The sequence below is a fragment of the Ambystoma mexicanum genome, chromosome 1p, assembly GCF_040938575.1.
Source record: "Ambystoma mexicanum isolate Mex_15411 chromosome 1p, UKY_AmexF1_1, whole genome shotgun sequence".
NCBI lineage: Eukaryota > Metazoa > Chordata > Amphibia > Caudata > Ambystomatidae > Ambystoma > Ambystoma mexicanum.
Window position 1 is genome coordinate 401889673 of NC_090921.1, and position 23376 is coordinate 401913048.

The window sequence follows — 23376 nt, forward strand, 5'->3', positions numbered from 1 at the left end:
TGGCTCAGAAGAGCAGGATCCTCGAGAGGGCGTTGAAGACAAGTTTGTCCAACAAGTCCAAGGGCGGAAGCATCGCTCAGGGTCTTCGGCGATCAGCTAGTCAAACAGGACTTCACCAGATTGGACATCGGAAGGGATGCTGGGCCACTCCAAGAGTCGTCTACGAATCTTAAACCGGCTATTCTTAAAGGAATTCTTGGCTCTAATGATGATCTGAATAAATGGCTGCAGAGGTCCTCATTTAATCTGAAAATTTGAGCTGGAAGCAAGTCCAAGCCTTCCAAGGATCTTCACCATTCAAACAGCCAGTAGCTGTCCAATCAAGAAAAACTACTGGTTTCACATATGTCCCAAACCTAGACTCTCTGGCATCCAGGATGTGGAGTGGCACTAGACAGCACCTCCTCCGTCTTGGGCCACACACACACAAACACATCACTAGTCCGCGAAAGCAGCAGCTTTCCCGGTCAAGTGCATCATGACCTTATAAGGACTTTCCTGACCCGGCAGGACAGGAACATGGTCAAAGAAGCAAGCGAAAATCTCATAGCACCACCATTTTAGGGCACTAGCCATGTTTAGTAGCCCTACAAGGTAAACGTGAATGTGCAAACATTTTAAAAATGTATCTGCTTCCACAAGCTTGCCTTTAGGCACACATAAAAGTAACCAAAAATCCCATGTGTAAAAAGCTAGGGTTATACAAAATTATCCCCATTGCACTGCACTGTAAGGGGCTGTGTGTATTGTGAAGTGTCAGGACTCTGATCATGACTTCAGACACAAGAAGTTCAGTTAAGAGATTTATTCAGAAGTACTAGTCTCACTGTGGCTCTACCTTCCAGGATCACTTGGCACTCCTGGATGCTTCAGCCACAACAATTCCATTTCACTGAGCTCATGACATACCAGAACACAGTTATGTAACTATGTACATAAGCATGTAATAACTATTTATAATGGGTTTAGGAACACATGTTGAACTCCTAAATAGTGAGAATAAAAACTTAAGGATGAAATCATAACATTAAAGATAACACAACTCCTCCCCTTAAATATGACATCAGAACAGCATGCAATGTTGAAAATTTCAAGAATTAAAAAGCAAAACTTTGTTTCCCAATACTGATAGTCTGAATGACTGATCATTAGTTTCCCCATAACAATGAGCAAAAGGGACGTGAAGTGGAAGGCTTTACACCTCCATTCAAAATGTCAGGTCAGGATAAAAAGAAAGCAAAAAGAATGGGGATTCAAATTAAACTATGGAGGGAAAGTTGGAAAAAAAAGCCATCTTTCCTAACACACACCACTGAGTGTTCATGTAGCAGCTGTGAGTGAGTGTGTGTACGTGAGCGTGCGTGCGTGCGTGCATGTCATTATGCAGCTATGGAAAATTGAGGCATACAACTGGTCCATAGTCTGGTTCTCGGCATTACTAAAAAGAAGGGTTAGCTTGTTGCTCTCTGCTTCAAACAATGGCATCGAAGGAAAATTGAGGTACAAGGTTATAGTGTTAATTGCCTAGGATCGCAGAGTTTGGTCACGTGAGCAATCTAGCATGCAACTATGGTCTCCACTTTCAGTAGTACACAGGCTACACTGCATCTGCTATTGTGAACATTTCCATGCATGCGAATTTTCAGAAAATCCAATTTTGAAAACAGGTTCTTTCTAACCAATTCTGCCTTGCATTCCAGTATAGAAAAATACCAAAATTCAGTTGGTGCTGTGCTGCATAAATTATATAAAGGACTGCCTCACCTGGTCCTTTCGAGGATGTGTTTGAGGATGAGAAAGGATCACTGCTGTCAAATGGGTCAGACTAGGCAATAAAGAGAAAATAAATGTTATTGTACACATGCCTTCTTGTAGATGCCCAAGCAAAGAATTCAATTTATGTTGGTTCGAACAAAACACGGATATGCATTTTCTTAAATAAAACATTTTTCACATTCTATTCCTTCAGTGGGTGAACAAGAATTTCCAACACGATTGCAGCATTTTCCAGATCTAGATAATGAAATTTTCAAAGTCTGGCAATCAAAAATGCAACCAATGGTTAGTCCTGAAGATAAGATACTGAACCTACAACACCCTACATGCGACACACTGTCACCTTAGCATGGATCAGACAAGAACGTAACCTTTAGGCTGTCACCTCAATCTATCACATTCCATGTAAAGTTAAAGCAGCAGATTAATAAAGAACAAATAAGCCAGCTTCTACTAATGTAAAAAGGGAATTCAGCTCTTTCTAGAGAACAGCAGTTACTGATTTGTAATCGTAGACCTCCAATATAATTTCAGTCTCCATCACACTTCACAAAGACCGTATTGCCAGTCAAGGGAGTTTGCCACCTAGGAAATGCAACATCAGGTCATTGAAGTATGAGGGGCACATTGACCTGTGAGGGATGGGATGTGGGTGGGCATGTGGGTTGCGAGAGGGGTTTATCCTCAGCATGGGGGACTACAAGTGTGTTAAACAAAGTTCTTCCACACTTTTAAAGTCCCAGACCCAAGTACAACAGATAACCTATTTGAGCTCAAGCCCTCAGAGTCCCAGCAGGTTAGGTTATATGCTTGCTCCTATTGGAGGCACTTCTACAGATTGGCCAGGGATTCTATCCCCAGCCCTAGTCTAACAAACAGCATTCTTGGACTGATGTCTTTGTACTGATAGGCAAATTCCTAGATGTCCACATTGGGTAAACCACTTGTGGAAAGCAAGGTGAAGCCTTTGTCATCCTAGGAAAGAAAAATGGGGATTCACAGTTGCTGCCTAGCCTTTGGTATGATGGACCCTCACACAACTGGGTTCTTTTTCAATGCTAACTCCTAGCATCTCATAGTGTGCACGATCCCCCTACAAAATGTCTATTTCGATACAGATTTCCATCTGGTGTTGCCCATGAAAATCCAACAAAAATATGATTTTGTTGCCCAATTTCTTTGGACCTTCAAATATAAATGGTGAAGTCACACCTGAGGTCTAATATCAAACCCCTCCTCTAAATTATTTCCTGTTGAATGTGAACGTTACAGAGGTTTTTCATATTAGTGAGAGGTTCAGAAGATCAAACCATTGCCGGTCAGATAGCACAGCGAGGCTTAGCGCCCGCCCCTGATATCTGTGTGCAGCCTGCTGTGGCAGGTTCGAATCCCGGCAGGGTCAACTCAGCCTTTCATCCTTCCAAGGTCGATGAAACAGAGTACCACTCTGTGAGATAATAATGTCTTCTGTTATTTGAGCGCTCTGAGACCTATGGGTGTGTAGCGCAATATAAGAAATGAGCAGTAAAGGCACTGGGAATGTTGGTCGTCAGAGAAAACATTCCGTAAGACGCAGTCGGAGGAAAGCTTGAAAAGGGTGGTGGCATCCCTTCTTCTCCGACACGGTGCACGCAGGGTAGGCCTGAAGAATCTTCTGGAAGCCTCCACGAACAAACTCAACAAAATCTACCCTTGAGAGGCGCTAAAGAAGCAAAAAAAGGATCCCTGTTAATCGGAAGGGTGATTGATAGAGCACAAGGCTCGATTGACCGGAAATTAGAGTAAAACTCTTCCAAAAAGTGAAAAACGCAGTAAAAGCTCGAGAGCCAAGCACGGGGACTCCCAACACTTGAACGTGTGGTAAAAATCTGAAGATGGCTGCCCGAGGAGGGGCTTAAGTAGAGGGCAGTCATTGGCTGGGGGCAGTATGACCCAGAGCTCAGTGATTGGTTGTTAGGAGAAAGACAGTTCAGAAATGAAACTGATTTTTTTTTTCTTTACCGAGGATTCCCAGCCTGACGACGGGGAACATTTATGAGCATGTGAATCCATGCTGGAGAACTAAAGTCACGAATCTGAAAATGACCTTTGCTCCCGCAACCCCTTTGCCTCCTTAAACCGGACAAAGCACAGAAGACTGCTTTCCCAAAGATTCAGGAACCTCAACAGTGTTCGCTGGAGAAATCAGAGTCATGGTTAACATAACGGTTTCTGCGCCCGGCCCTCTCTCCATAGGGTGCAAAGTCCTGTACCTAAACTACTCTTTTCTTACTATGGTCGGGTGGAGGAGTGTTCAAGGATCCTTCGTAGGCCTATCTTAGTGACTGGGATTGAGTAGATTTACTTGCATCTTCCAGGCTCTTAATAAACCTGTCAAGAATAACTATGAACTGGTGAATTTAGGGCACAAGGCCGCAAAATATCTTAGGATTGGACTCATTAAGTGGTAAAGGAATTATTCAGCGTCTTTAGTCATTATTACATTTCAAGCATATACGTACTTGCCTGTTTTTCACTGGATATTGAAGTATATGCTTTCTTTCTTTCTTCTCCAAATGGTGAATGCATATATCTGTTTTATAGTAAGTATGTGGCAATATTTGACTTGATTTTATTTTGCTTCATGTGGATTGTAAAAGCATAATAAATTGTTTTATTATATTTTTCTACTCATCTGTCTAACTTGAATTATTGCTGTTGCTCTGTGTGTACTCATTGTAGCCTTAGACCACTCACATAGCCCACCTGAGACTAATCCTTGTTGCTCTGCTATCTTACTTTGATTGGGTTTGACTAGTTCACAGTGTCTAGCTGTTCACCATAATAGAGTGGCCATCCTAAATCGACCCCCAGGATTAGCTCCATGTCAAAAGTCAAATGCAAGCGGAATTGAATGATGCAAGGGATAAAGAAAGTAAGAGTTTGAAGGCTTATAAAGTTGATGAATGATAGTTTAAAACGTTGGACAAAGGTAATGTAGTCTACAGCTGACAGGGAGGTTGAATGAAGTTAAAGGAGCGAAAATAAGTCAGTCACAGAACTAGATAAGTAACTATGAAGTAATATGTTGTTAATAGTATACTACACATTTGAATGGCATGAAAGGATTTCTTTTTCCATAGGACAATTATTCCAAAGATGTCTTTGCATTACGTTGCAACCCAGAAAGGCAAAGCACGGTTGGAACATTCAGGCTTCATATAAGGACATCAGAAAAGGACACAGACATATATGGTGAAACTCACATTTGTAACAGACCACCAAGCACGACCTCAGCCAAAGTAAAATATAAGTTAAGAAAAAATTAAATGATCTAAGGAAAAGGGAGACGGAGAATGGCTAAATGTGGAAACATGTTAACAGAGGTCAATCTGAATATGGGCTGCACATTGCAGGAGCTATAATAAATACTTTTCTATTAAATAAAACAAATGAAAGATGACACTCATTAATTGGTTTGCCTATAATTTCAAGTAGCAGGTTTATGTACAAATACCAGATATATTTCAAATAACTGTCACAGGAGAAAAAATCCTGCCAATACAAACTATGCTTGAGGATGGGAAAATATAAATGTTCACAGAAACAAGATATTTAAAATACCTAGTGGAAAGTCTTACTGGGCAAACAGATTAAACATTCAAATATTGTCCAAAGCCATTCAAGCGAAAGTGCTCGGTGCATGGACCGATGCATTCAGAAACATTTCCACTAACTTATTCCCTTTTACCATACAAACTTTGCAGGACATACACCATTCTTTTTAGAAATAAAAAGGATTACTTTGGACAAACAGCCACAGAAAGCTGCAATGGGTTTTGAGTATTCTGCAATTAAGGGATTGAAAATAGCCCACCCAAACACAATAATACAAGCTTGCTAATTTGTAGTGCCTTCAAATGATCTCATGAGAGCCTATAATGCACTCACAAAAACAGTTTTTGGATAAAATTGAAGGATTATTGAAATGCCAAATTCAAATGATAAGGTAGAAGGATGGAATCCAGGTTTACAAGGCATAAATACGTTTTCAAAAATGGATTAGCAATATTTGCCGATTAATATTTTCTTGATTAGCAATTGTGTAATAATATTTTAAATGTCACCAGAGGTTATTTGTACCCAAGAACAATACAGCATTTTTTGTGTACCGCTGAAGACAGACATTGGTGAGCGGAGTGTCTGTAAAATGTTAGGTTCATGAATGGACACAAATAAATAGATATGATAAGACTCTGAAAACATCAGTTTAGCCAGAATCGGGTAAGCACAAGCGCAGCATTCAGCCCTGAAGAGCCATGAAAGCAATACTTAATCTGTAGTTCTGAAACTTTTTTTTGGAGGTGTGCAGGTGAGTGGGCAGGGGGTCGAGGTGAAACACTCCCATGGAGTCTTGGCCTGGGGGCAAGGCAGTTTCTTGTAGATTCCACTTGCATTCCCAGCCTCTACTTGGCTTGGTTGATTTGTTAACTCTGAAGAAGGTCAACAATGTGTTTCCTGCATATTCTACAAACAATAAGAAGTTGACCAAAATGGATAAAACATTTGTATCAGAATAATAATATTAAAAATGCCTTAATTGAATTTTCTATGAAAAATAATCTCATATTAAGTCTTTATTAAAAAATACTTTACAAGAGTTGAGCATGGGTGGTCTGTCAGGATAGCCTTGAGTATTGTGGGATTGAGGTTTGGCCTCTCACCCATACCGGAGGGCCACTTGGGTCGGGAGGCTATCTTCTCAATGAATATGCGGGCACAGGCCAGTGGAGTGAAGACGTCTTTTGCACACCTGTGACCATTACTACCCAACGCCCCACAACCGAAAGCCCCTCCCTAAACCAACGTCACTTCCTTTTGCTTTTGATTGGCCCAAACATGGGCTTTCCACTCACAAGGATGAGGGAGGGCTAGCACTCTTTTTAACTACATGACATCCCTCCCCTTTTTAACATGCTAACATAACTTGCAGTTCACCCCATCTCTTTGAATAGTCTCTGAGGCTTCATGCGGCATCGCATCAGCGGACTGGGTACATTCACTGTCGCTGACTGCTCTCCGTCTCCCAGATAGGAGTCATACGAGAATAAGTCACTGTGGTCACTTCGGGAGTATTCCCATACAGGGAGTGACATACTCCGCAGCTTCTCGAAGTGGGAGGAGTTCCGCGTTATGGAATCATGCATCTCTCCACTGGCAGTTATGGTTACTTTTTTGTTGGTTACAGCAAGCCTTTCTAGGGCGAACATGGCGTCTTCTTTCCTCATTCTCGGTTGGCACACAAGCACTTGGTCCTATGTCAGCTTCTTTGGCGCCTCGCCGACTGTCCGCTCTGTTCTTCACCTTTCGTATTCTCCTCTTGGTCTTGAGCTCTTGCTTGCTGTTAAAGAGGGCCTGCCGGTTTCGGTGCCACGCCTTCTGGTAGTCGGCTTCGTATAGTTCTTCAGAACAATAAATCGGATGGGCAGACTCCTGTGGTGCTGTGTGGAGTGTGCCAATACTCATGCAAGAGCTGACACAGGTCTTGTCCAAAAGGCTTGTTGAGGAGATTGGACCCTTGCAGTGCCCTCTTCACTTTTGCCATGAACCTCTCAACGATGCTGTTAGCTTGAGGCCATCTTGGTGTTATTCTCCTGTGTTGGAATCCCATATATCTTGCGAAAGGTGCAAGTCTTGGCTGATGAACGGTGGGCTGTTATCGGATTTAATGACCTTTGGAATCCCATAGGTTGAGAGCATGAGGACGAGGACTGGTATGATGCAAGTGGCTGATGTGGATTCTACTATTTGAGCGTCGGGGAAGCACGAGTGCTCGCCGATTTATACTAGCACGTACGTTCCATTTCGTAGCGGGCCAAAAAAGTCCACGCTAATTCTTACCATACAGCCAGCTTCTGGTATGGCCAACATTTGCAGCGGGTTGGGATGAGGAGGTTGGGCTACTTGACAGTAGATGTTGCATTGATTTATGACGTCTTCAGCCATGGCATCTAGTTTGGGATACGATAATTTTTGTCTCAGGAGATGTTTTGTGGAGATTATCCCCCAGTGACCTTCGTGCAGTACCCTGACCGCTCTCTCTTTAAGCAATCTTCATAGTGCCACATTGCATCCCTTCATGATGATATGGTCTTCAATGAGTGTCAACTCATCTTTGACTGGTTCTATGCACTGTATGTCATCCTGCACGTGCTCAGATTCTTCTATTGCTTGATTTTTTATGTGTTGCATCTTTCCTATTTTGATGACAATGAACCACGATGCAGAGAGGAGGGTCTTATTCAGATTCCATCAGAAGGGTGGTCCAGTCTACTGGTAGTGGCAGTAGCTGGTTTATCACGTAATTGAAGTAAGCATCTGCGATGGAGGGGCCAGCCTGGGCCTGTCCGGTGGGTTGTGCGAGTCAAACTTGGGAAACCCTTATTTAGGTGGCAAGGGGAAGGCAGGTGCTCTCAGATCCTAACCCTGGGGGTGGACGAGCAAGGGAGCATCCCATGGGTAAGGGTGCTCGAGGGAATGCAGTACTATACCAGAGAAAGGGACGAGGAAGACTAGGTCCGTGATGCTTTTAAATTGGCTGCATCACCTGGACCTCCTTTCTATCCGATAAACGTCCTTTTCTAAAATTCACCATCCCCTCTTCCTCTGGTGAATCCATAACACACCCTGTTGCATTCAGAAACCATCTTTCTCAGAATTCTTGGTTTCCTGTCCCCTATCGGAATACTCCTAATCATTCATCTTCCCATCCCTTTGATTATTATTTCCTGCACTCCCAACCTGCTCAGATAAAATACTACAGTTCCCACAATACCCCTTGTTTATTTCATGATACCAGCTATTCCCGTTTGCCCCGCAAACCCTACCAATCCCGTCCCTCTGATTGTCACTTTCCAAACTCCAAGTCGAAAGTGACCAACAATTACTGTTGCCACAAATCCTCTAAATCTACTCATTACGAAAACCCTCCAGAACCCCTCCCTTTCCCGAAATGAACACCGTTTTACCCCATGAAAGACAGCGGTCTTGTAATAAAACTGTTTACCTGACATGTCCTGACACAAGGGTCAGGCAAAGGCAGGCAATTGACAAATCACGCACACCTGGCAGCCCTTTCCTTTCCCCACAGGGATAAAAGGTGGAGCAAAAGAGCACAGTATGAGCAAGGCATACCGCACGGCGAGACAGCTATCCGGACCCAGCAGGTCAAGAGGATGAGAAATGCCCTTTCGCTGGTTCGATGACATGTTGCTTCAGTAATTTGTCAGGTTCTTCCTCAACTTGCCTTTGTATACTGATTGGTATGACCCTGTAGTGTTCGGCAACAGGTTTGACACCAGGGTTGATGTGTAGTTGAGTCAAGCGATTTTCCCTAGCCCATTAAATGGCCTTGGAAATGCTGTTTCAATGTCTTCTGTCCTTTGCAAAGTATTCATGGGCTGTCGGTTGGTATAGGATGTGTACCAGGCCCATGTTCGCAGCTGTTTTAAAACTGAGAATGCAGCCGCTGTTCACTTAAGTTTTAAGTATGTGACGTTGAATCTTTGCCGAAATTGACTTGTGTGTACATGTGGTGGTGATGACTCTGTTGCAAGGTAGTGGTGTGGTCAACCCATAAGGATACACATCAATGGTGGCTTGTTTCAGTTTTGGAGGCTGTGGGAGTGCTTTGTATGCATCTTCACTTATGACATTCACTGTTTTGATGAGTCCGACGGCCTGTGGTCTTCTCGAGCACGGGATTTGCCTTATTCTCACTCATCTCTTCGGAGTCTTCTATTTTCGCTTTCTGGGCCGGTGGTGTGTGAACTTGCCTGGGTGATCCTCCGTTGCTTCCAGTGTGATCTCCTGGCTGCGACGGGCAGCGGTGCGTTTTTGCCAATGGTACGAAAGTGATCATCACCACCGCAGGCGGCGCATTTTTGCCCTATTGCAGGGCATTCACCCATGTGAGGATTTTCATGTCCTTAGCTGAAGCATGTGGCGTTTTGTCAAAACATTCATGATGTGTGTTTTTTCTTGATTGTCTCGCTTTCACTCACTTTGGGCTGTATGGTAAGGTTTGCTCAGGTTCTCTAACTGTGACTCTACCACTGTTTCCATGTGTGCAAGTGCCAAAATGTCCTCTAGTGACCTCTGCTTCTGTAGCAGCTTCTTCCTGAATGCCCGAGTCGCATCCAGCAATAACTTGAGACCTCGGTGCCTTTTTGCTGGAATACCGATGGAATTCACAATGTTTAGCTTTATCCGTAGTCTCATGACGTAGTTGTATAGGGACTCTCCTGGTATGAAAGATGTGCCTCTCATAATCAACGTTGATGTGCGATTATTCTGACAGCTTCATGTGCAGATCCTGAAAAGACATTGTTTCGAGATTGAGCAGTTCTCCTGTAATGTCCCTAACTACAGGTCCAACTGCCATGAACAATGTGTTCTTCAACCGCACATCGTCGATGAGCCTCACGGCTTCCACATACAATTTGAAGTCCCTCAGCCATATCGCCCAACGTGGCCCTAGGTTACTTGTGTCCAGCAGATCAAATGCGTGTGGTAAATGCATGACCTGTGTCCCACTTCCGGAAGACACCAGCGGTCCTGGAGGACCACCCCCTGAAGTGGAGGCAACTTCGTCTTCTGACACTGTTTCGGGGGAATTGTCCCTCTTGTGCCGCTGAGTGCAATGCCAACAGCACCCTAGCTATTGAGGTCACCTGAGGGTGTAGGTAGTGCCTGTGTGACAGCCCAAATGGGTATTTGCTGATTTAGATAACTAAGAGTGTATATTTTTGGAGTGTATTTGTGTGTTGTTTGATATTGCTCCCTTCTGAAGAAAGCTTACTCTAACTGGCTGGCAAATAAATAAAAAATTGTTTACTCAAGAAACCTTGTGTGTAAAAGTTTATTTGAAAACTTGTCACTGTGAATCTCTGTGTAACTCCCCTACCGCTCACATTGACCCCTCTTGAGATAAGCCTGGCTGCTCCACACACTACCAACCTGTTTAGTGCAGACCTATACTAAAGGTTAGGTTTCTATTGCCAACACTGGTAGCAGGCGGTGAGGATCTATTGCAGAGTTGTTACACTAAGAATTTACTTGCTTTTGCTCAACTAAAAACCATCACAAGGCTAAACTCCACTAGAAAAGCAATTGTATAACATGCCAAATATGGATAACTTCAGTCAGGCAGCCCTGGTCATTTTAACAGTAGAAAAACTGGATGAAATGTCCAAGGTCAGGAGTTTCCCTGTTAAAGGAAAGAAAAACGAATTAATTGCAAGATTATTGAATCATCAAAGTCTGGGTAGTAGGCCTGTGTCATGACTCCTGCCCCTGGCATTGGCCGTCAGGCCATCTGGACTGCACCAGGAACCTCCATCAGGGCCTCAAGGGCCTCGTCATGTCCCCCAGACTCTCTTAGAGTCAGTACTGGCACCTTTGGCATCAGGCTCATGTGGAAAGCCAGTGAATCGGGGCCCATAATGGCATTATTACAACATGGATGCTTCCACATGGCTCAGTTCCATAACTGAGCCATGCGGTCTAGCATTTTAGGTGTGGCCAGGCCCAGAGGAACCTGGGATACCTGTATGCTATATAAGCCACACACAAGTTGCAGAACACGCTTTGCGTTGCTCTGCTAGTCGCAGCGTGACGTTCACCGCGGTCTGCTAGAATCTTCCTCCGCACGCCAAACCCGATTATCTGCAAGAACAAGGATAAGACACTGTTAGCATTCGCTTACCTTCTAGCGAGCCTTGCTCTCGTGCTCCGCTCCAGTAACCCGAACATCCAGCGTCTCGGCGTACCTCGCTCCAGCAAGGAAACCGCAACCTGGGGAAAAGGAGATAGAGAAGCAGCATTAGTAAGCGTTTATTCTTCATGTCTAAAAACAAGAAAGGCACTCGCTTACCTGCATTGAACTCGTTTTGGGTCCACGACCATTCCAGGCCTTCCACCACCTGCAAGAAGGAAAGAAAGGACCGATTAATACGCAGAGTGCCAGTAGGCGGTTCGCTCAACACTACTCACCGCTTTCCATCTTTTCGGCATGCACAGTCCGGATCAGCATCGCGGCCTGCAAGAAAGACAATAAACAGGTTAGCACAAAAGGCACATAGTGCCGCGCTCCCTCACCATCTCGTGCACAACTCCGGCAGCACGACATCACGAGAACTCCATCCGGACCTACAAACAAAGGAAAGGCATTAATAGAGAAAATTGCAAAATAAAGAACAAACTGTAAAAGCAAGACTTACCTGACGAACGGAGTCGCAGCTGAAGTGCATGCACCAGTGAAGCAACTAGGCACCGACGTGCCCATCCCCAACGCACCCCTGCACTGAGCGGCAGGACAGAGAGAGCACCTTTTCAAAAAGCATGGTGAGGAGTGCACAAAGGGCTCATTGGGCCTATGAGGGAGGTGGGTTCCGGGTTGGTGGAGACAATCAAGCTAAGCTTACCTCCTGTGTTTTCAGACCTGGTCTCCAGCCAAACAAGAGTCCAAGGGAAGGGGTCCAAGGGCGGAAGCAGTCCGGACTGGGTGGCGCCCCTGTGGATACCAGGTGAGCGTTACACCCGTTACACCCACTGAACCAGGAAATGTGGAAAATGATATTGGGGATACCTCAGAGTCTAACTCTAATGTCTTACAGGAGGAAGAAGGATCTCACGGAGAGAGACCCTCTTTGCCTCAATAGGCCCTTTTGCCTCAACCCTTAGCCACTGGGACCCCACAAGGTCCATCACTGAGTCCAGAATTTGTGTCTCTTGAGAAAATGAGACTTCAGTTAGAATTCAAAAGATTACAAATCCAAGACGAAACCAAACATCACGACATATTCGCCTTTCTATATGTGCCTCCATTGCAACACACGAGACAATCTACATTCCAAAATGGCTGTCGCCACCCTGCTACTGCTACACAGCCTCCATCTGTCCTGAACAGATCGGATTGGCTAACCCACTCTACTTTTGACCAATACGATCGCCGGCAGGCGATAGCCGGCACAACCCACAAAGGCCACCCAACAAGGCTGCCTGTCTGGAGCCTGTCGTGAGCTGTCGGAGCCAGGAGCCACGAACGCTGCCCTAATCTTCTGATATCGCCCTCAGTGTCTAAACCACCTCCACAGACACATCAGGTTAAGTGCCTGCACTGCGCCCAGCAGACTACCTTCACTTCACCCACTTTGACACTCGCACGCTACCTAGCTGGACCTTTGTAAGCATCTGCTAGGTCACGTGACGTGCACCGCTATGCCTCCGATCCCAAATGTAGCATTGCGTCTCATTGCCTCTGCAGTCCACCCCAAATAACCCATTGTTACCACTTGGCGAGTGATTCAATCTTACCCCTCCGACTTGCTGCTGTTTATAGTCAATGCATTTTGTTCTTATGTTTGGCTTCTCAGTACTGTATGCACTGCATGAATAATGGACTTATTGACTTCTATATACTGCCGGTAGAACAGATTTTTAGCCTTCGGATATATTGCTCGGATTCTCAGTTTATTATGCACTACGTTTCAAACTGACCCGTAGCATACTGTACCCCGAGTATTCTGTTCATGCATCCTGCACACAGTGTTGTAGCTCCTATCCTGCTACAGCTCCTATCCTATCCTCTGGACCAGCACCGCCCACTTACCGCACATACCCAGGTCGCCACTATACTCCTTCCCATGCCAGTCTTTTGTATTGCACTGCTAGTGCCAGTCTTTTGTATTGCACTGCCAGTGCCAGTCTCTTGTATTGCACTGCCAGTGCCAGTCTCTTGTACTGCACTGTCAGTGCCAGTCTCTTGTACTGCACTGCCCGTGCCAGTCTTTTGTGCTGCACTGCCCGTGCCAGTCGTTTGTACTGCACTGCCCATGCGTTGTACAGCCTAGGTCATTTTATGTCCGCTAATGTCTTACTTGCTAGGCATTCTTAGTTATTGTGCCTCCTATGTCATTACATGTCTGTTACTGATGGTCTTTGCTAGGTAGGCATCTGCAGTCATTGTGCCTCCTATGTCATCATATGTCCGATATCTATGGTCACTGCTAGGCTCCAGTTGACTCATTGTGCTGCGATAGACTGTCAGTCGCTGTCTGATGCACTCCTCTCCGACTAGTACATTGACGTACACAGCCCTTATTTTTTATTAAAAATGTATTGTTCCCCCAGTACACACCCGCATTACGCAGCCTTAGACTCTAGCACCTTAAAGTATGAATATCTGCCTACCTTACACCTTGCCCTGTACGTACTGTTCACCATTTCAGCATTATCTGGACCACAGCTCGACCCTTCCATGGCCCAACACCACACAACGGCCACTACAATGTGCACAAATCTACCTTGCACACCACCTCCCTCATGCACCACGAACGCGCTCAACCCATATCTAAATGCGCCAGCCCTCTGGTTACAACACTTCACATCCAAACCCACTCCTAACCAACCATGCCCTACTCGCATCAGGAATATCAGGAATGCTAGACTCGGTTCACGCCTTTACCACCTACCAGGCATTTACACTACACCAATCAACAGCAGCACCTCACCCCCCCCCCCCCCCAATCGCCACACTTTGACACAGGCATACCGATTTCAGCCGCAAATAAACCCACACATCCCCTCCTGACTAGTTGGACATATCCTAATCTTCCAAGTCAACCATGTACCACCTCAGTCATAAACCAAAGACTAGCAGCCAGATGTCAACACTGGTCCTACCACACGAATATCCTTAGCATGGAAAAAAACTGACTCCAACCAACAAGAAAAACGCCACTGCCCTTACGGCCTCGATAACTGACGAGGCCCCCACAGCCAAGAACTCCAACACTGTGACCAAAATTAAAGCGCGCTCATTAACGCACGCTCTGTCTCTGCTCACGCTTTAGACATTGCAGATTTCATTGTGACAGAAAACCTTGACTTTTGGCAATCACAGAAAGTTGGTTGCAGGCATCTTCAGGTCCTGTCCTGACCCTAGCCATCCCTGATAGCTATTCCATCATCAGGTGCGACAGGGACACTAATCAAACTAAGGGGGGGGGGAGGGGTCGATTAGCATTCATATTCAAGAGTTCCCTTAATCTCAGAGTTGAAAACACCCTACAGCAGCCATCAGCTGAATTACTCTCTATTAAACTACCTATTTCACCTAAATCACACCGCTTCAGTGCACCTCATCTACAGGTCACCTGGCCCCACCTCCACATTTGTGGAGGATATCTCATCCATCCTAGCCTCTAGCACCAAGCCCAAATCTCAAATCATTACACTGGGTGACCTCAACTTGGGATACCAGGATATGAATGATGCCAAAGCCAGCGATGTAGCCAATGTACTGACTGACTTCGGCCTCACCCAACATGTTAGTGAACCCACCCATATCAAGGGCCGTACCCTTGACTGGGTCTCAGACTTGAACTGTGCACTAAATATTATCTCTGTGTCACCATGTGTGCGGTCTGATCATCATAAAATAATATTCACCAGCAACTCTAGGCCACCCATAAATAAACCTAACATGGCTCCGCCCATCTATACACGTAAGAAGAAGGATATTAGAGCTGAGAAACTACTCCCACTTATCCTCCCGCTACTGAACACTGCCACTTCCACTTGTGCAGACCCCACTGCCCTAGTTGATACTTATAACTGCGCCATGTTAAAAGTTCTCAACACCATTGCCCCTCTCAAACTGCGCACCAAAAACCTTGCAACCACCTTAACTCGTGGTTCACCCCACACTTACACGAACTTCGCAAGAAAAAAAGAAAAGCTGAGTCACACTGGAAAAGTTCACCTACACCAGTGAATAGAATTAACCTTACATCCGCCTCCCTCATGTACAAAGAAGCTATCCTTCTTGCTCCATTCTAATACTTTCATGCGAGTAAGATTGACTCTAGATGGAATTCTATCAGGTTTTATCCATACACAGAGAGGCTTGAAACAGGGATGCATCCTGGCATCAACATTGTTTAATCTGTTCATTTTAGATATAGGCCGTGTGTTCCAGAATACAATTTGTGATGCTCCAAAACTGGGCTTGTATTCGATAAATTATCTGCTTTGCGCAGATGATCTCATTTTATTATCCAAAACTCCGAGTGGTTTACAAAACATGCTGAATACATTAAACTTATATGCTGTAGACAACAATTTGGTGATTAATACAGCAAAGACGCAAGTATTGGTGTGCAAACCAAAAAAGCAGTTGAAGGTTAGCTTCTATCAGTGGTACCTGGGAAGTGAACAACTTGAAAAAGTTAATACGTATAGATACCTGGGCATTATGATATCCAACTCTCTGAGAAAGAATGAAAATGAAGTAGGAATTACTCAGAAATTACCTCCACTAATCGCCCAGGCAAGGTTATTAACATACACATATGCAAAACTTTCTTATTCCCATATACTGCTATTCTATAAACAAAAAGTGACTCCTATTCTCACGTATGGGGTCGGATCTACATTACCTAAACAACATAACTTTTGGGACAGGATAGAATCCAAGTTTTGGAAAAAAAATCCTAAACATTCCTATGTCCATGTCCAAAGCCATTTTGCGTTTTGAACTGGGTTTGACATCCTTGTCTGCACAGGATCAATGGAAGAGATGTGCGCTGTTTAGGAAATGTTTGTTAAATATTGGCTCCTTAAATGTTGTTGGAATATTAGCAATGTATCTAGCCACCACAAATGACTTGTACTCCAAGGTTTGGACACAGAATATTATAAATACTCTAGCAGACGCTGATATCTCTTTAGACATTCTGCTGATTAATCCGGCTAGAGCAAAAATGAAGTTATTCCAAATGGATTGGATTATAACAATAGAACAATGCTCCAGAATGAAAGATTTTGATATATCGAAATTTGGGCAGAAAAAATTGGGAGTAATGGCTGAGTATCTGCAGAAATATCCTTCTCCGCAGATGCGCAATCAATATCTGCGCTTTAGATGCAATTTATGGCATACTAGATCGGTATTGGCAACAAGAAAGCAAATTCCGGAGAATGAAAATTTTTGTAGATGGTGTAAAGTACCAACACAGGAGGAAACTCTAAAGCATTGTTTAATTGAATGTCCAAATCTTGATATTATAAGAAAAAAGCATTTTTTCAGAATCACCCATGATCTATTGCCTATGGACCACTCTGATGCATATGGTTATTTGCGACTAAAAAACTAACGTTTCAAATTGCCATTGTTCAATATCTGAATGAATTATTCAAAAACGAAGAAATTGTGAAATAAGAAATATACTAAGAAATGTAAGGATCTAAGATAGATGGAAATCCTTTTATAGGATGTAGATATGGTGTCGAAAGCAAATGTTTGATAATGTTATTTAAAAGGGAATTGTAAAAATGAAATTAATTTTATAAGATTGTTATGATACTCTCTGATGAAATTATATATATATTTTTAATAATGATGAATATAAATTGATAAAGCTGTATGTTTGATGAAAATAATGTTATATCTCTGTATTTTTGAAAGGTTCAATGAAATGAACTAACCAAATTAAAAAAAAAATAAAAAAAAAAAGAAGCTATCCTAGCGGCCAAAAAAGAAGTGTACAACAATAGGATCATACAAGCACAATCCAACACTAAGGAACTCTAAGAGCCTCAAGGAACTAGAGTCCCCAGTCGCCCCTCTTGGCACGTGAACCCCTGATGTTCACTGGTGCTCCAATATACAAAAAGCACTATTAAACAAAATTGCCTTGCTCCAAGCCAAAATTAAAACCAAAAAAATCCATCTTTCAGACTCAGCGGGTAACCCCCAGTCCTACAGTACCCCCTCTCCTAAGCACTCCTTCAAACCTTTCAGCTTCTCACCTCTTACCATTAAGGAAGTTTTAAACATCATCATGAAACTAAAGCCTTCCAACTGCCAAGGCGACGCATGCCCTGCACCGGTGGTAAAGGAAGCAGCACATGATCTTGCCCCATTCATCACCTCCTTGATCAATTCCTCATTCAAATCGGGGACAGTACCCGACAACCTCAAGGATGCGTGGGTCATCCCTCTAATTAAAAAACCTAATCTCGACCCTAACAATCCCACCAACTATAGGCCCATCACCACGGTGCCTTACCTACTCAAATTTCTGGATCGTGCAGCTTATCTCCAAATCCAAGATTACCTTGACACAAACAACCTATTGGGGCTTAGACAATCTGGCTTCCATCCAAGACACGGCACAGAGACAGCCATGATTGTTTTAAAAACCCAAATCGAGGACTTGAAAGACAAGGGCAAACAAGCGCTCCTTCTCCTCCTCGATCTCTCTGCTGCATTCGATTTGGTCGACCACCAAATCCTTTGCCAGCACCTTAAGATTGCAGCTCACTTTTCTGATGCAGCTACTTCTTGGATCCGCTCCTTTCTGGCAAATAGATCCATGAGGGTCTTCTCTCCCCTAGCCGCCGCGGACCCAGCACATGTCCCCACAAAGCTCTTGTGTTTCACCCACGCACTACAACGTGTTCACTAAACCGCTCTTTGATATTCTTGACCATCTGGGTGTCACCTACACTAATTATGCGGATGACACCCAGATACTCATCCCTATCACTGGCGATTATGTAACCGATGTTAAAGCACTCAATGCAGTCTACACGGTCATCCAGGCCTGGATGGCACACCACGGGCTCTGCCTTAATGATGAGAAAACCGAATTACTCATCCTCGGCTCTCAGTCCAAACTCACCAAACTTGACCCCAAATACAATTCCTTCATCATTGATGGCAATGTTATCAAAGTCACCAACGTTACCAAAACTCTTGGAATTTACCTAGACTCCACTCTCTCTCAACAGACAAACCAATTCAGTTATTTCAGCATCTTCGTATACGTGTAAAGTCATCACAGCTTGTTGCCCCTTCTTGACAACGGACAACTGCCTGATCCTCACCAGAACCCTCATCATGTCCAAAATTGACTACTGCAACGCCCTTTACCTAGGGACGAGTCAAAGGAACATTGATAAACTTCAGGTCACCCAGAAAAATGCCATCAGGGCTGCTCTCAACATACCCAGGCACTCCCACATCTCATCTACCAGGCGCAACTTACATTGGCTTCCCAGTACACTGCGCATCTCCCTCAAAGCACTTGTCCTAACCTATAAGGCACAGAACAATGCTGCACCTGCCTACTCATCCACACGCTTCACTCAACACACATCATCCAGACCCTTGAGATCTGCACAGGCGCGCACACAGTAAACATTCCCAGTTTCAAGCTTCAGACAGCCATAGGCTCCAGCTTCCCAGTCCTTGCGGCTAAGCTTTGGAACTCCCTACCCAATGATCTTAGGAATGTCCCTTCCCTCCATTCCTTCAAAAATCAAACTAAACAGTGGCTTCTCGAACAGGATGCCTTGGCCGCCTCTATGTAATTCCTGCATCTCCTACTCACTAATTGGTTTCTCATTGTATATACTGTATATGTAAGTCGCTCTGCCATCATGTGTATTGTTCTATGGCATGTTCCCATTATTACTGTAAATACGTGTATATATGAGAATGCATTACTTACCGTAAAAGCATTTCTGATGGTTGTATCTGCTTAGATTCACATGCTGTGCATAGGTCCGACATCCAGTGGTCACTGCGGAGTATTGCATCTTGTTTTTCGTAGTCGAAAAGGGGACGTCGACCAGGCGTGTCTGAAACACTATCCCTATAGTGACGTGCGTTGTACCCACAATCCCTCACGCGTCGAGGTCCCTCTGTTTGTATTTTTTCTGCCCTGAGGGAGCCTTCTAGACGTGAGTGAGTACAGAAAGAGAGAGAGATATATAAAGGAAGTCTATGTTCCTTCCATCCGAGCGGGGAGGAAGGGTGGGCGCATGTGAATCTAAGCAGATACAACCATCAGAAATGCTTTTACGGTAAGTAATGCATTCTCTTCTGATGTTTGTTAATCTGCTTAGAATCACATGCTGTGCATAGACTAGCGAGCAGTACCCGGAGTTGGCGGTGGGTTATGAGAAGGAACAGTAGAGAAAAGGTGTCGTAATACTGCCTGTCCCACCTGGGAGTCAGATCTAGAGTGTGTATCTAGACAGTAGTGTTTTGTAAAGGTGTGCACAGAACTCCAGGTAGCCGCTTTGCAGATGGACTCAAGGGGAACATTTGCAATGAATGCTATGGATGCCCCCGTGCCTCGAGTAGAGTGTGCTCTTGGCTTAAAGGGTAGTTCTCTCTTAGCAAGAGTATAGCAGAGAGTGATGCATTGAACAATCCATCTAGAAATAGTGGATTTTGAAACCGCATCTCCTTCTCTTCCTGCTGCCACCGAGACGAAGAACTGATTAGTCTTCCTCAATGGTCTGGTTCTTTCCATGTAGAACATGACCGCCCTGCGTACATCAAGTGTGTGCAGAGTCCTTTCTCCCAAATTGGAAGGATTTTGAAAGAACGTTGGTAGTTCTATAGACTGGTTTACGTGGAATTTAGAAATAAATTTCGGAGCAAACCTAGGGTGAGTGCGTAGAACCACTTTATCTTTGTGAACTGTAACAAAGGGGTCTAGAATAGAAAGAGCCTGAAGTTCACTTACTCTCCTGATGGAGGTGATAGCTATTAAAAAAGCAGTCTTAAGAGTAAGATGTTTAAGGGATGCTTTGTGCATGGGTTCGAATGGAGAGCCCATGAGTCTGGTAAGTACCACATTAAGGTCCCATCCGGGAGCAGGGTCAGCTATCGGGGGGTGTATTCTTTTTACTCCCTCCATGAATGCCTTTATAACTGGGATCCTCCACCACGACACTTTGAGTTGGGAGGTGGTGTATGCAGAAAGTGCCGCTAGGTGGACTTTAATGGAGTTAAACACTAGGCCTGAATCCAAGAGATGGGTCAGGTATAGTACCACATGTGTGGGAGAGCAGTCAATAGGGTTGATGCTTTTACTCCTGCACCAGATGACAAATCTCTTCCACTTGCTAGAATAGCAGTGGCGAGTGTTCGGTTTTCTGGCTTCCCTGAGGATGTCCATGCATCTTTGCGGGAGTTGTAGATGTCCGAACTCTATGACCTCAGGAGCCAAGCTGCTAAATTCATGTTCTGGGGCATGGGTGCAGAGTCCTGCCCTTGTTCTGAGATAGCATGTTGTACGGGCAGGGGAGTTTCACTGGGGGAGATAGAGACATCTCCATCAAGTGAGCGAACCATGGCTGTCGGGCCCACATTGGGGCCACCAGTATCATGGTCACTTGTTCCTGGTGCATCTTGTGCACCACCTTGTTGAGAAGGGGAGTCGGGGGAAAAGCGTAAACAAATTTCCCTGACCATTGTATCGATAGACCGTTCCCCTTGGATTGGTTCTGGGGGTACCTGGAGGCGTAACTTAGGCATTGAGAGTTCTCCAGGGTTGCGAACAGGTCTATTTCTGGGAATCCCCATTGTGTGAAGACGTCGAAGACGATGTCTTAGTGCAGACGCCATTCGTACTCTTCGGGCAGGGGGAAATCTCTGCTGAGTCTGTCTGCCAGCAGATTGAGTTCCCCGGGTACATGTAGTGATAGTAGGAACATGTCCTGTTTGAGAGCCCACTTCCATATATTCTGGGCCAGTTTGGACAAGCCTGGAGAGTGGGTGCCCCCCTGCTTGTTGATGTAGTACATGGCTGTAGTGCTGTCCGTAAGGACCATTACTGTCTTGCCTTGTAGGTGTTCTTGGAAGGCTTTTAGCGCCTTGAATACCGCTAGTAGCTCCAGTAGATTGTTGTGTTTGGATGCTACGCTCGGAGTCCACACTCCGTGAGCAGTCTGATGGGATAGGTGAGCACCCCATCCTGTGAGGGATGCGTCTGTGGTTAGAGTGGCTTCCGCCGCGGGTGTGGCAAAGGGTTTTCCTTTTTCCATGTTCCCCTTTGTCCACCACTGTAGCGAGAGAACCAAGGCCTGCGAGACCACCACTAGATCGTCCCATTGTCCGCTGGCCTGACACCACTGGCTGTTGAGCCACTCTTGCATTGGGCGCATGCGCAGGCGCGCGTGAGGTACCAAATAAATACACGACGCCATCATTCCTAGCAAGCGCATTGCTTTGCGTACCGTCACCTCTCGGCCGGTCACATATTGGGGGATCTGAAACAGCATGTTTTGGACCCTCTCTTTGGAGGGGAAGACGAGGCCGTCCCTTGTTTGAATTAGAGCCCCTAGAAATTGTTTGATTTGACTGGGGTCTAGACTGGACTTCTTTTCGTTGATGGAGAAGCCCAGTTGGAACAAAAGGTCTACCGTCTTTTGGGTATTGGAGAAACATGTTTCGTAGGAGTCCCCTGTTATGAGCCAGTCGTCGAGGTAAGGGTAAACTGGGATGGACAACCTGCGCAGGTGGGCCGCAGCCACTGCCAGTACCTTTGTGAATACCCTTGGTGCTGAAGCTATACCGAAGGGTAGCACCTTGAACTGGTAGTGTTTGCCCTCTATCATGAACCTTAGGTATTTTCTGTGCGCTGGCAACATTGAAATATGAAAGTATGCATCTTTCATGTCCAATGTTGTCATGTAATCTCCCTGTGAAAGCAGCGGGATCACCTCCTGTAAGGTCACCATACGAAACTTTTGGGGTTTGATAAACTTGTTCGCTGGGCGCCGATCTAATACAGGGCGCATGGTTAGATCCTTTTTGGGTACAAGGAAGTACACTGAATAAATACCTTCCGTTACCTGAGATAGAGGCACGACCTCTATGGCTCCTTTTTCCAGCAGTTGTTGTACTTCTTGAAGAAGGATGGCAAGATGTTCCGGCGTCAACCGCCGTCCCCTCGGGGGTCTGTAGGATGGGGAACTGTTGAATTCGATACAGTATCCGTGGGCTACGGTGGAAAGTACCCAACGGTCTGACGTTATCTCCTCCCATGCAGGAAGAAAGGATGTTATCCGGCCCCCGACCGGTGTTGCATGGGAGGGGACGTGAATGTTCGCGTCACTTGGAGTTGTTGGGGGCTTGGGAGCCTCTGGGGGTGGATCCCCGACCTCTCCCTTTGCCCCGGCGTTGGCCTCTTTGGCTGTACTGCCCACTATTGGCTTGGTAATTGGTGGCAGGGTATTGCTGATGGTGACCTTGTTGTTGTTGCCGTTGGCCACGAAAAAAGCGCTTGTTGCCATAGCCGCGTCTGGTAGTGGGCTTAGAGATCTGGTCAAGAGTCTTGATAGTGTCGAACTCTTTTTTGGCCATCTCTAGGGCTTCATCTACCGCTTTTCCGAAGAGGTTGGCGTCCTCGACAGGTTTATTTATTAAAGACGCCTGTGTCTCCGGTTTAAAGCCTGAGTTGCGCAGCCATACATGGCGCTTTAGGAGTATTCCTTGTACCAGGGAACGTCCTGCTGTTTCTGCCGCGTCCAGAGAGTTTTTTACAATGCTCTGGTTCACTTGTGTTCCTTCGCCAATAGTCGACAGCAGGCGTGTACGTAAAGGCTCCGGTGCTTCCTCTGCGTCTTTGCGCAGTTTGGCCCACTGCGCGTCTGCGTAGCTCGCAAGCAAGGAATTGTTGTTGGCAATTCTTGCTGAGAAGGCAGCCGAGGAAGTAACTCTTTTTGCAAGGGCATATAGCCTCTTGCCCTCCTTGT

At 45.2% G+C, this 23376-nt stretch overlaps 1 protein-coding gene across 10 annotated transcripts in view; it reads right to left on the minus strand.

The window, feature by feature from the left end:
• Positions 1-23376, minus strand: part of EPS15L1 (epidermal growth factor receptor pathway substrate 15 like 1) — a 2005341-nt gene that overhangs the window by 684658 nt on the left and 1297307 nt on the right. For all 10 annotated transcript variants that reach the window (XM_069649173.1, XM_069649176.1, XM_069649175.1 and 7 more), the window contains one exon: positions 1765-1825. In XM_069649173.1, coding sequence (XP_069505274.1) covers positions 1765-1825 — 61 coding nt within the window. The remainder of the gene's footprint in view (positions 1-1764; positions 1826-23376) is intronic.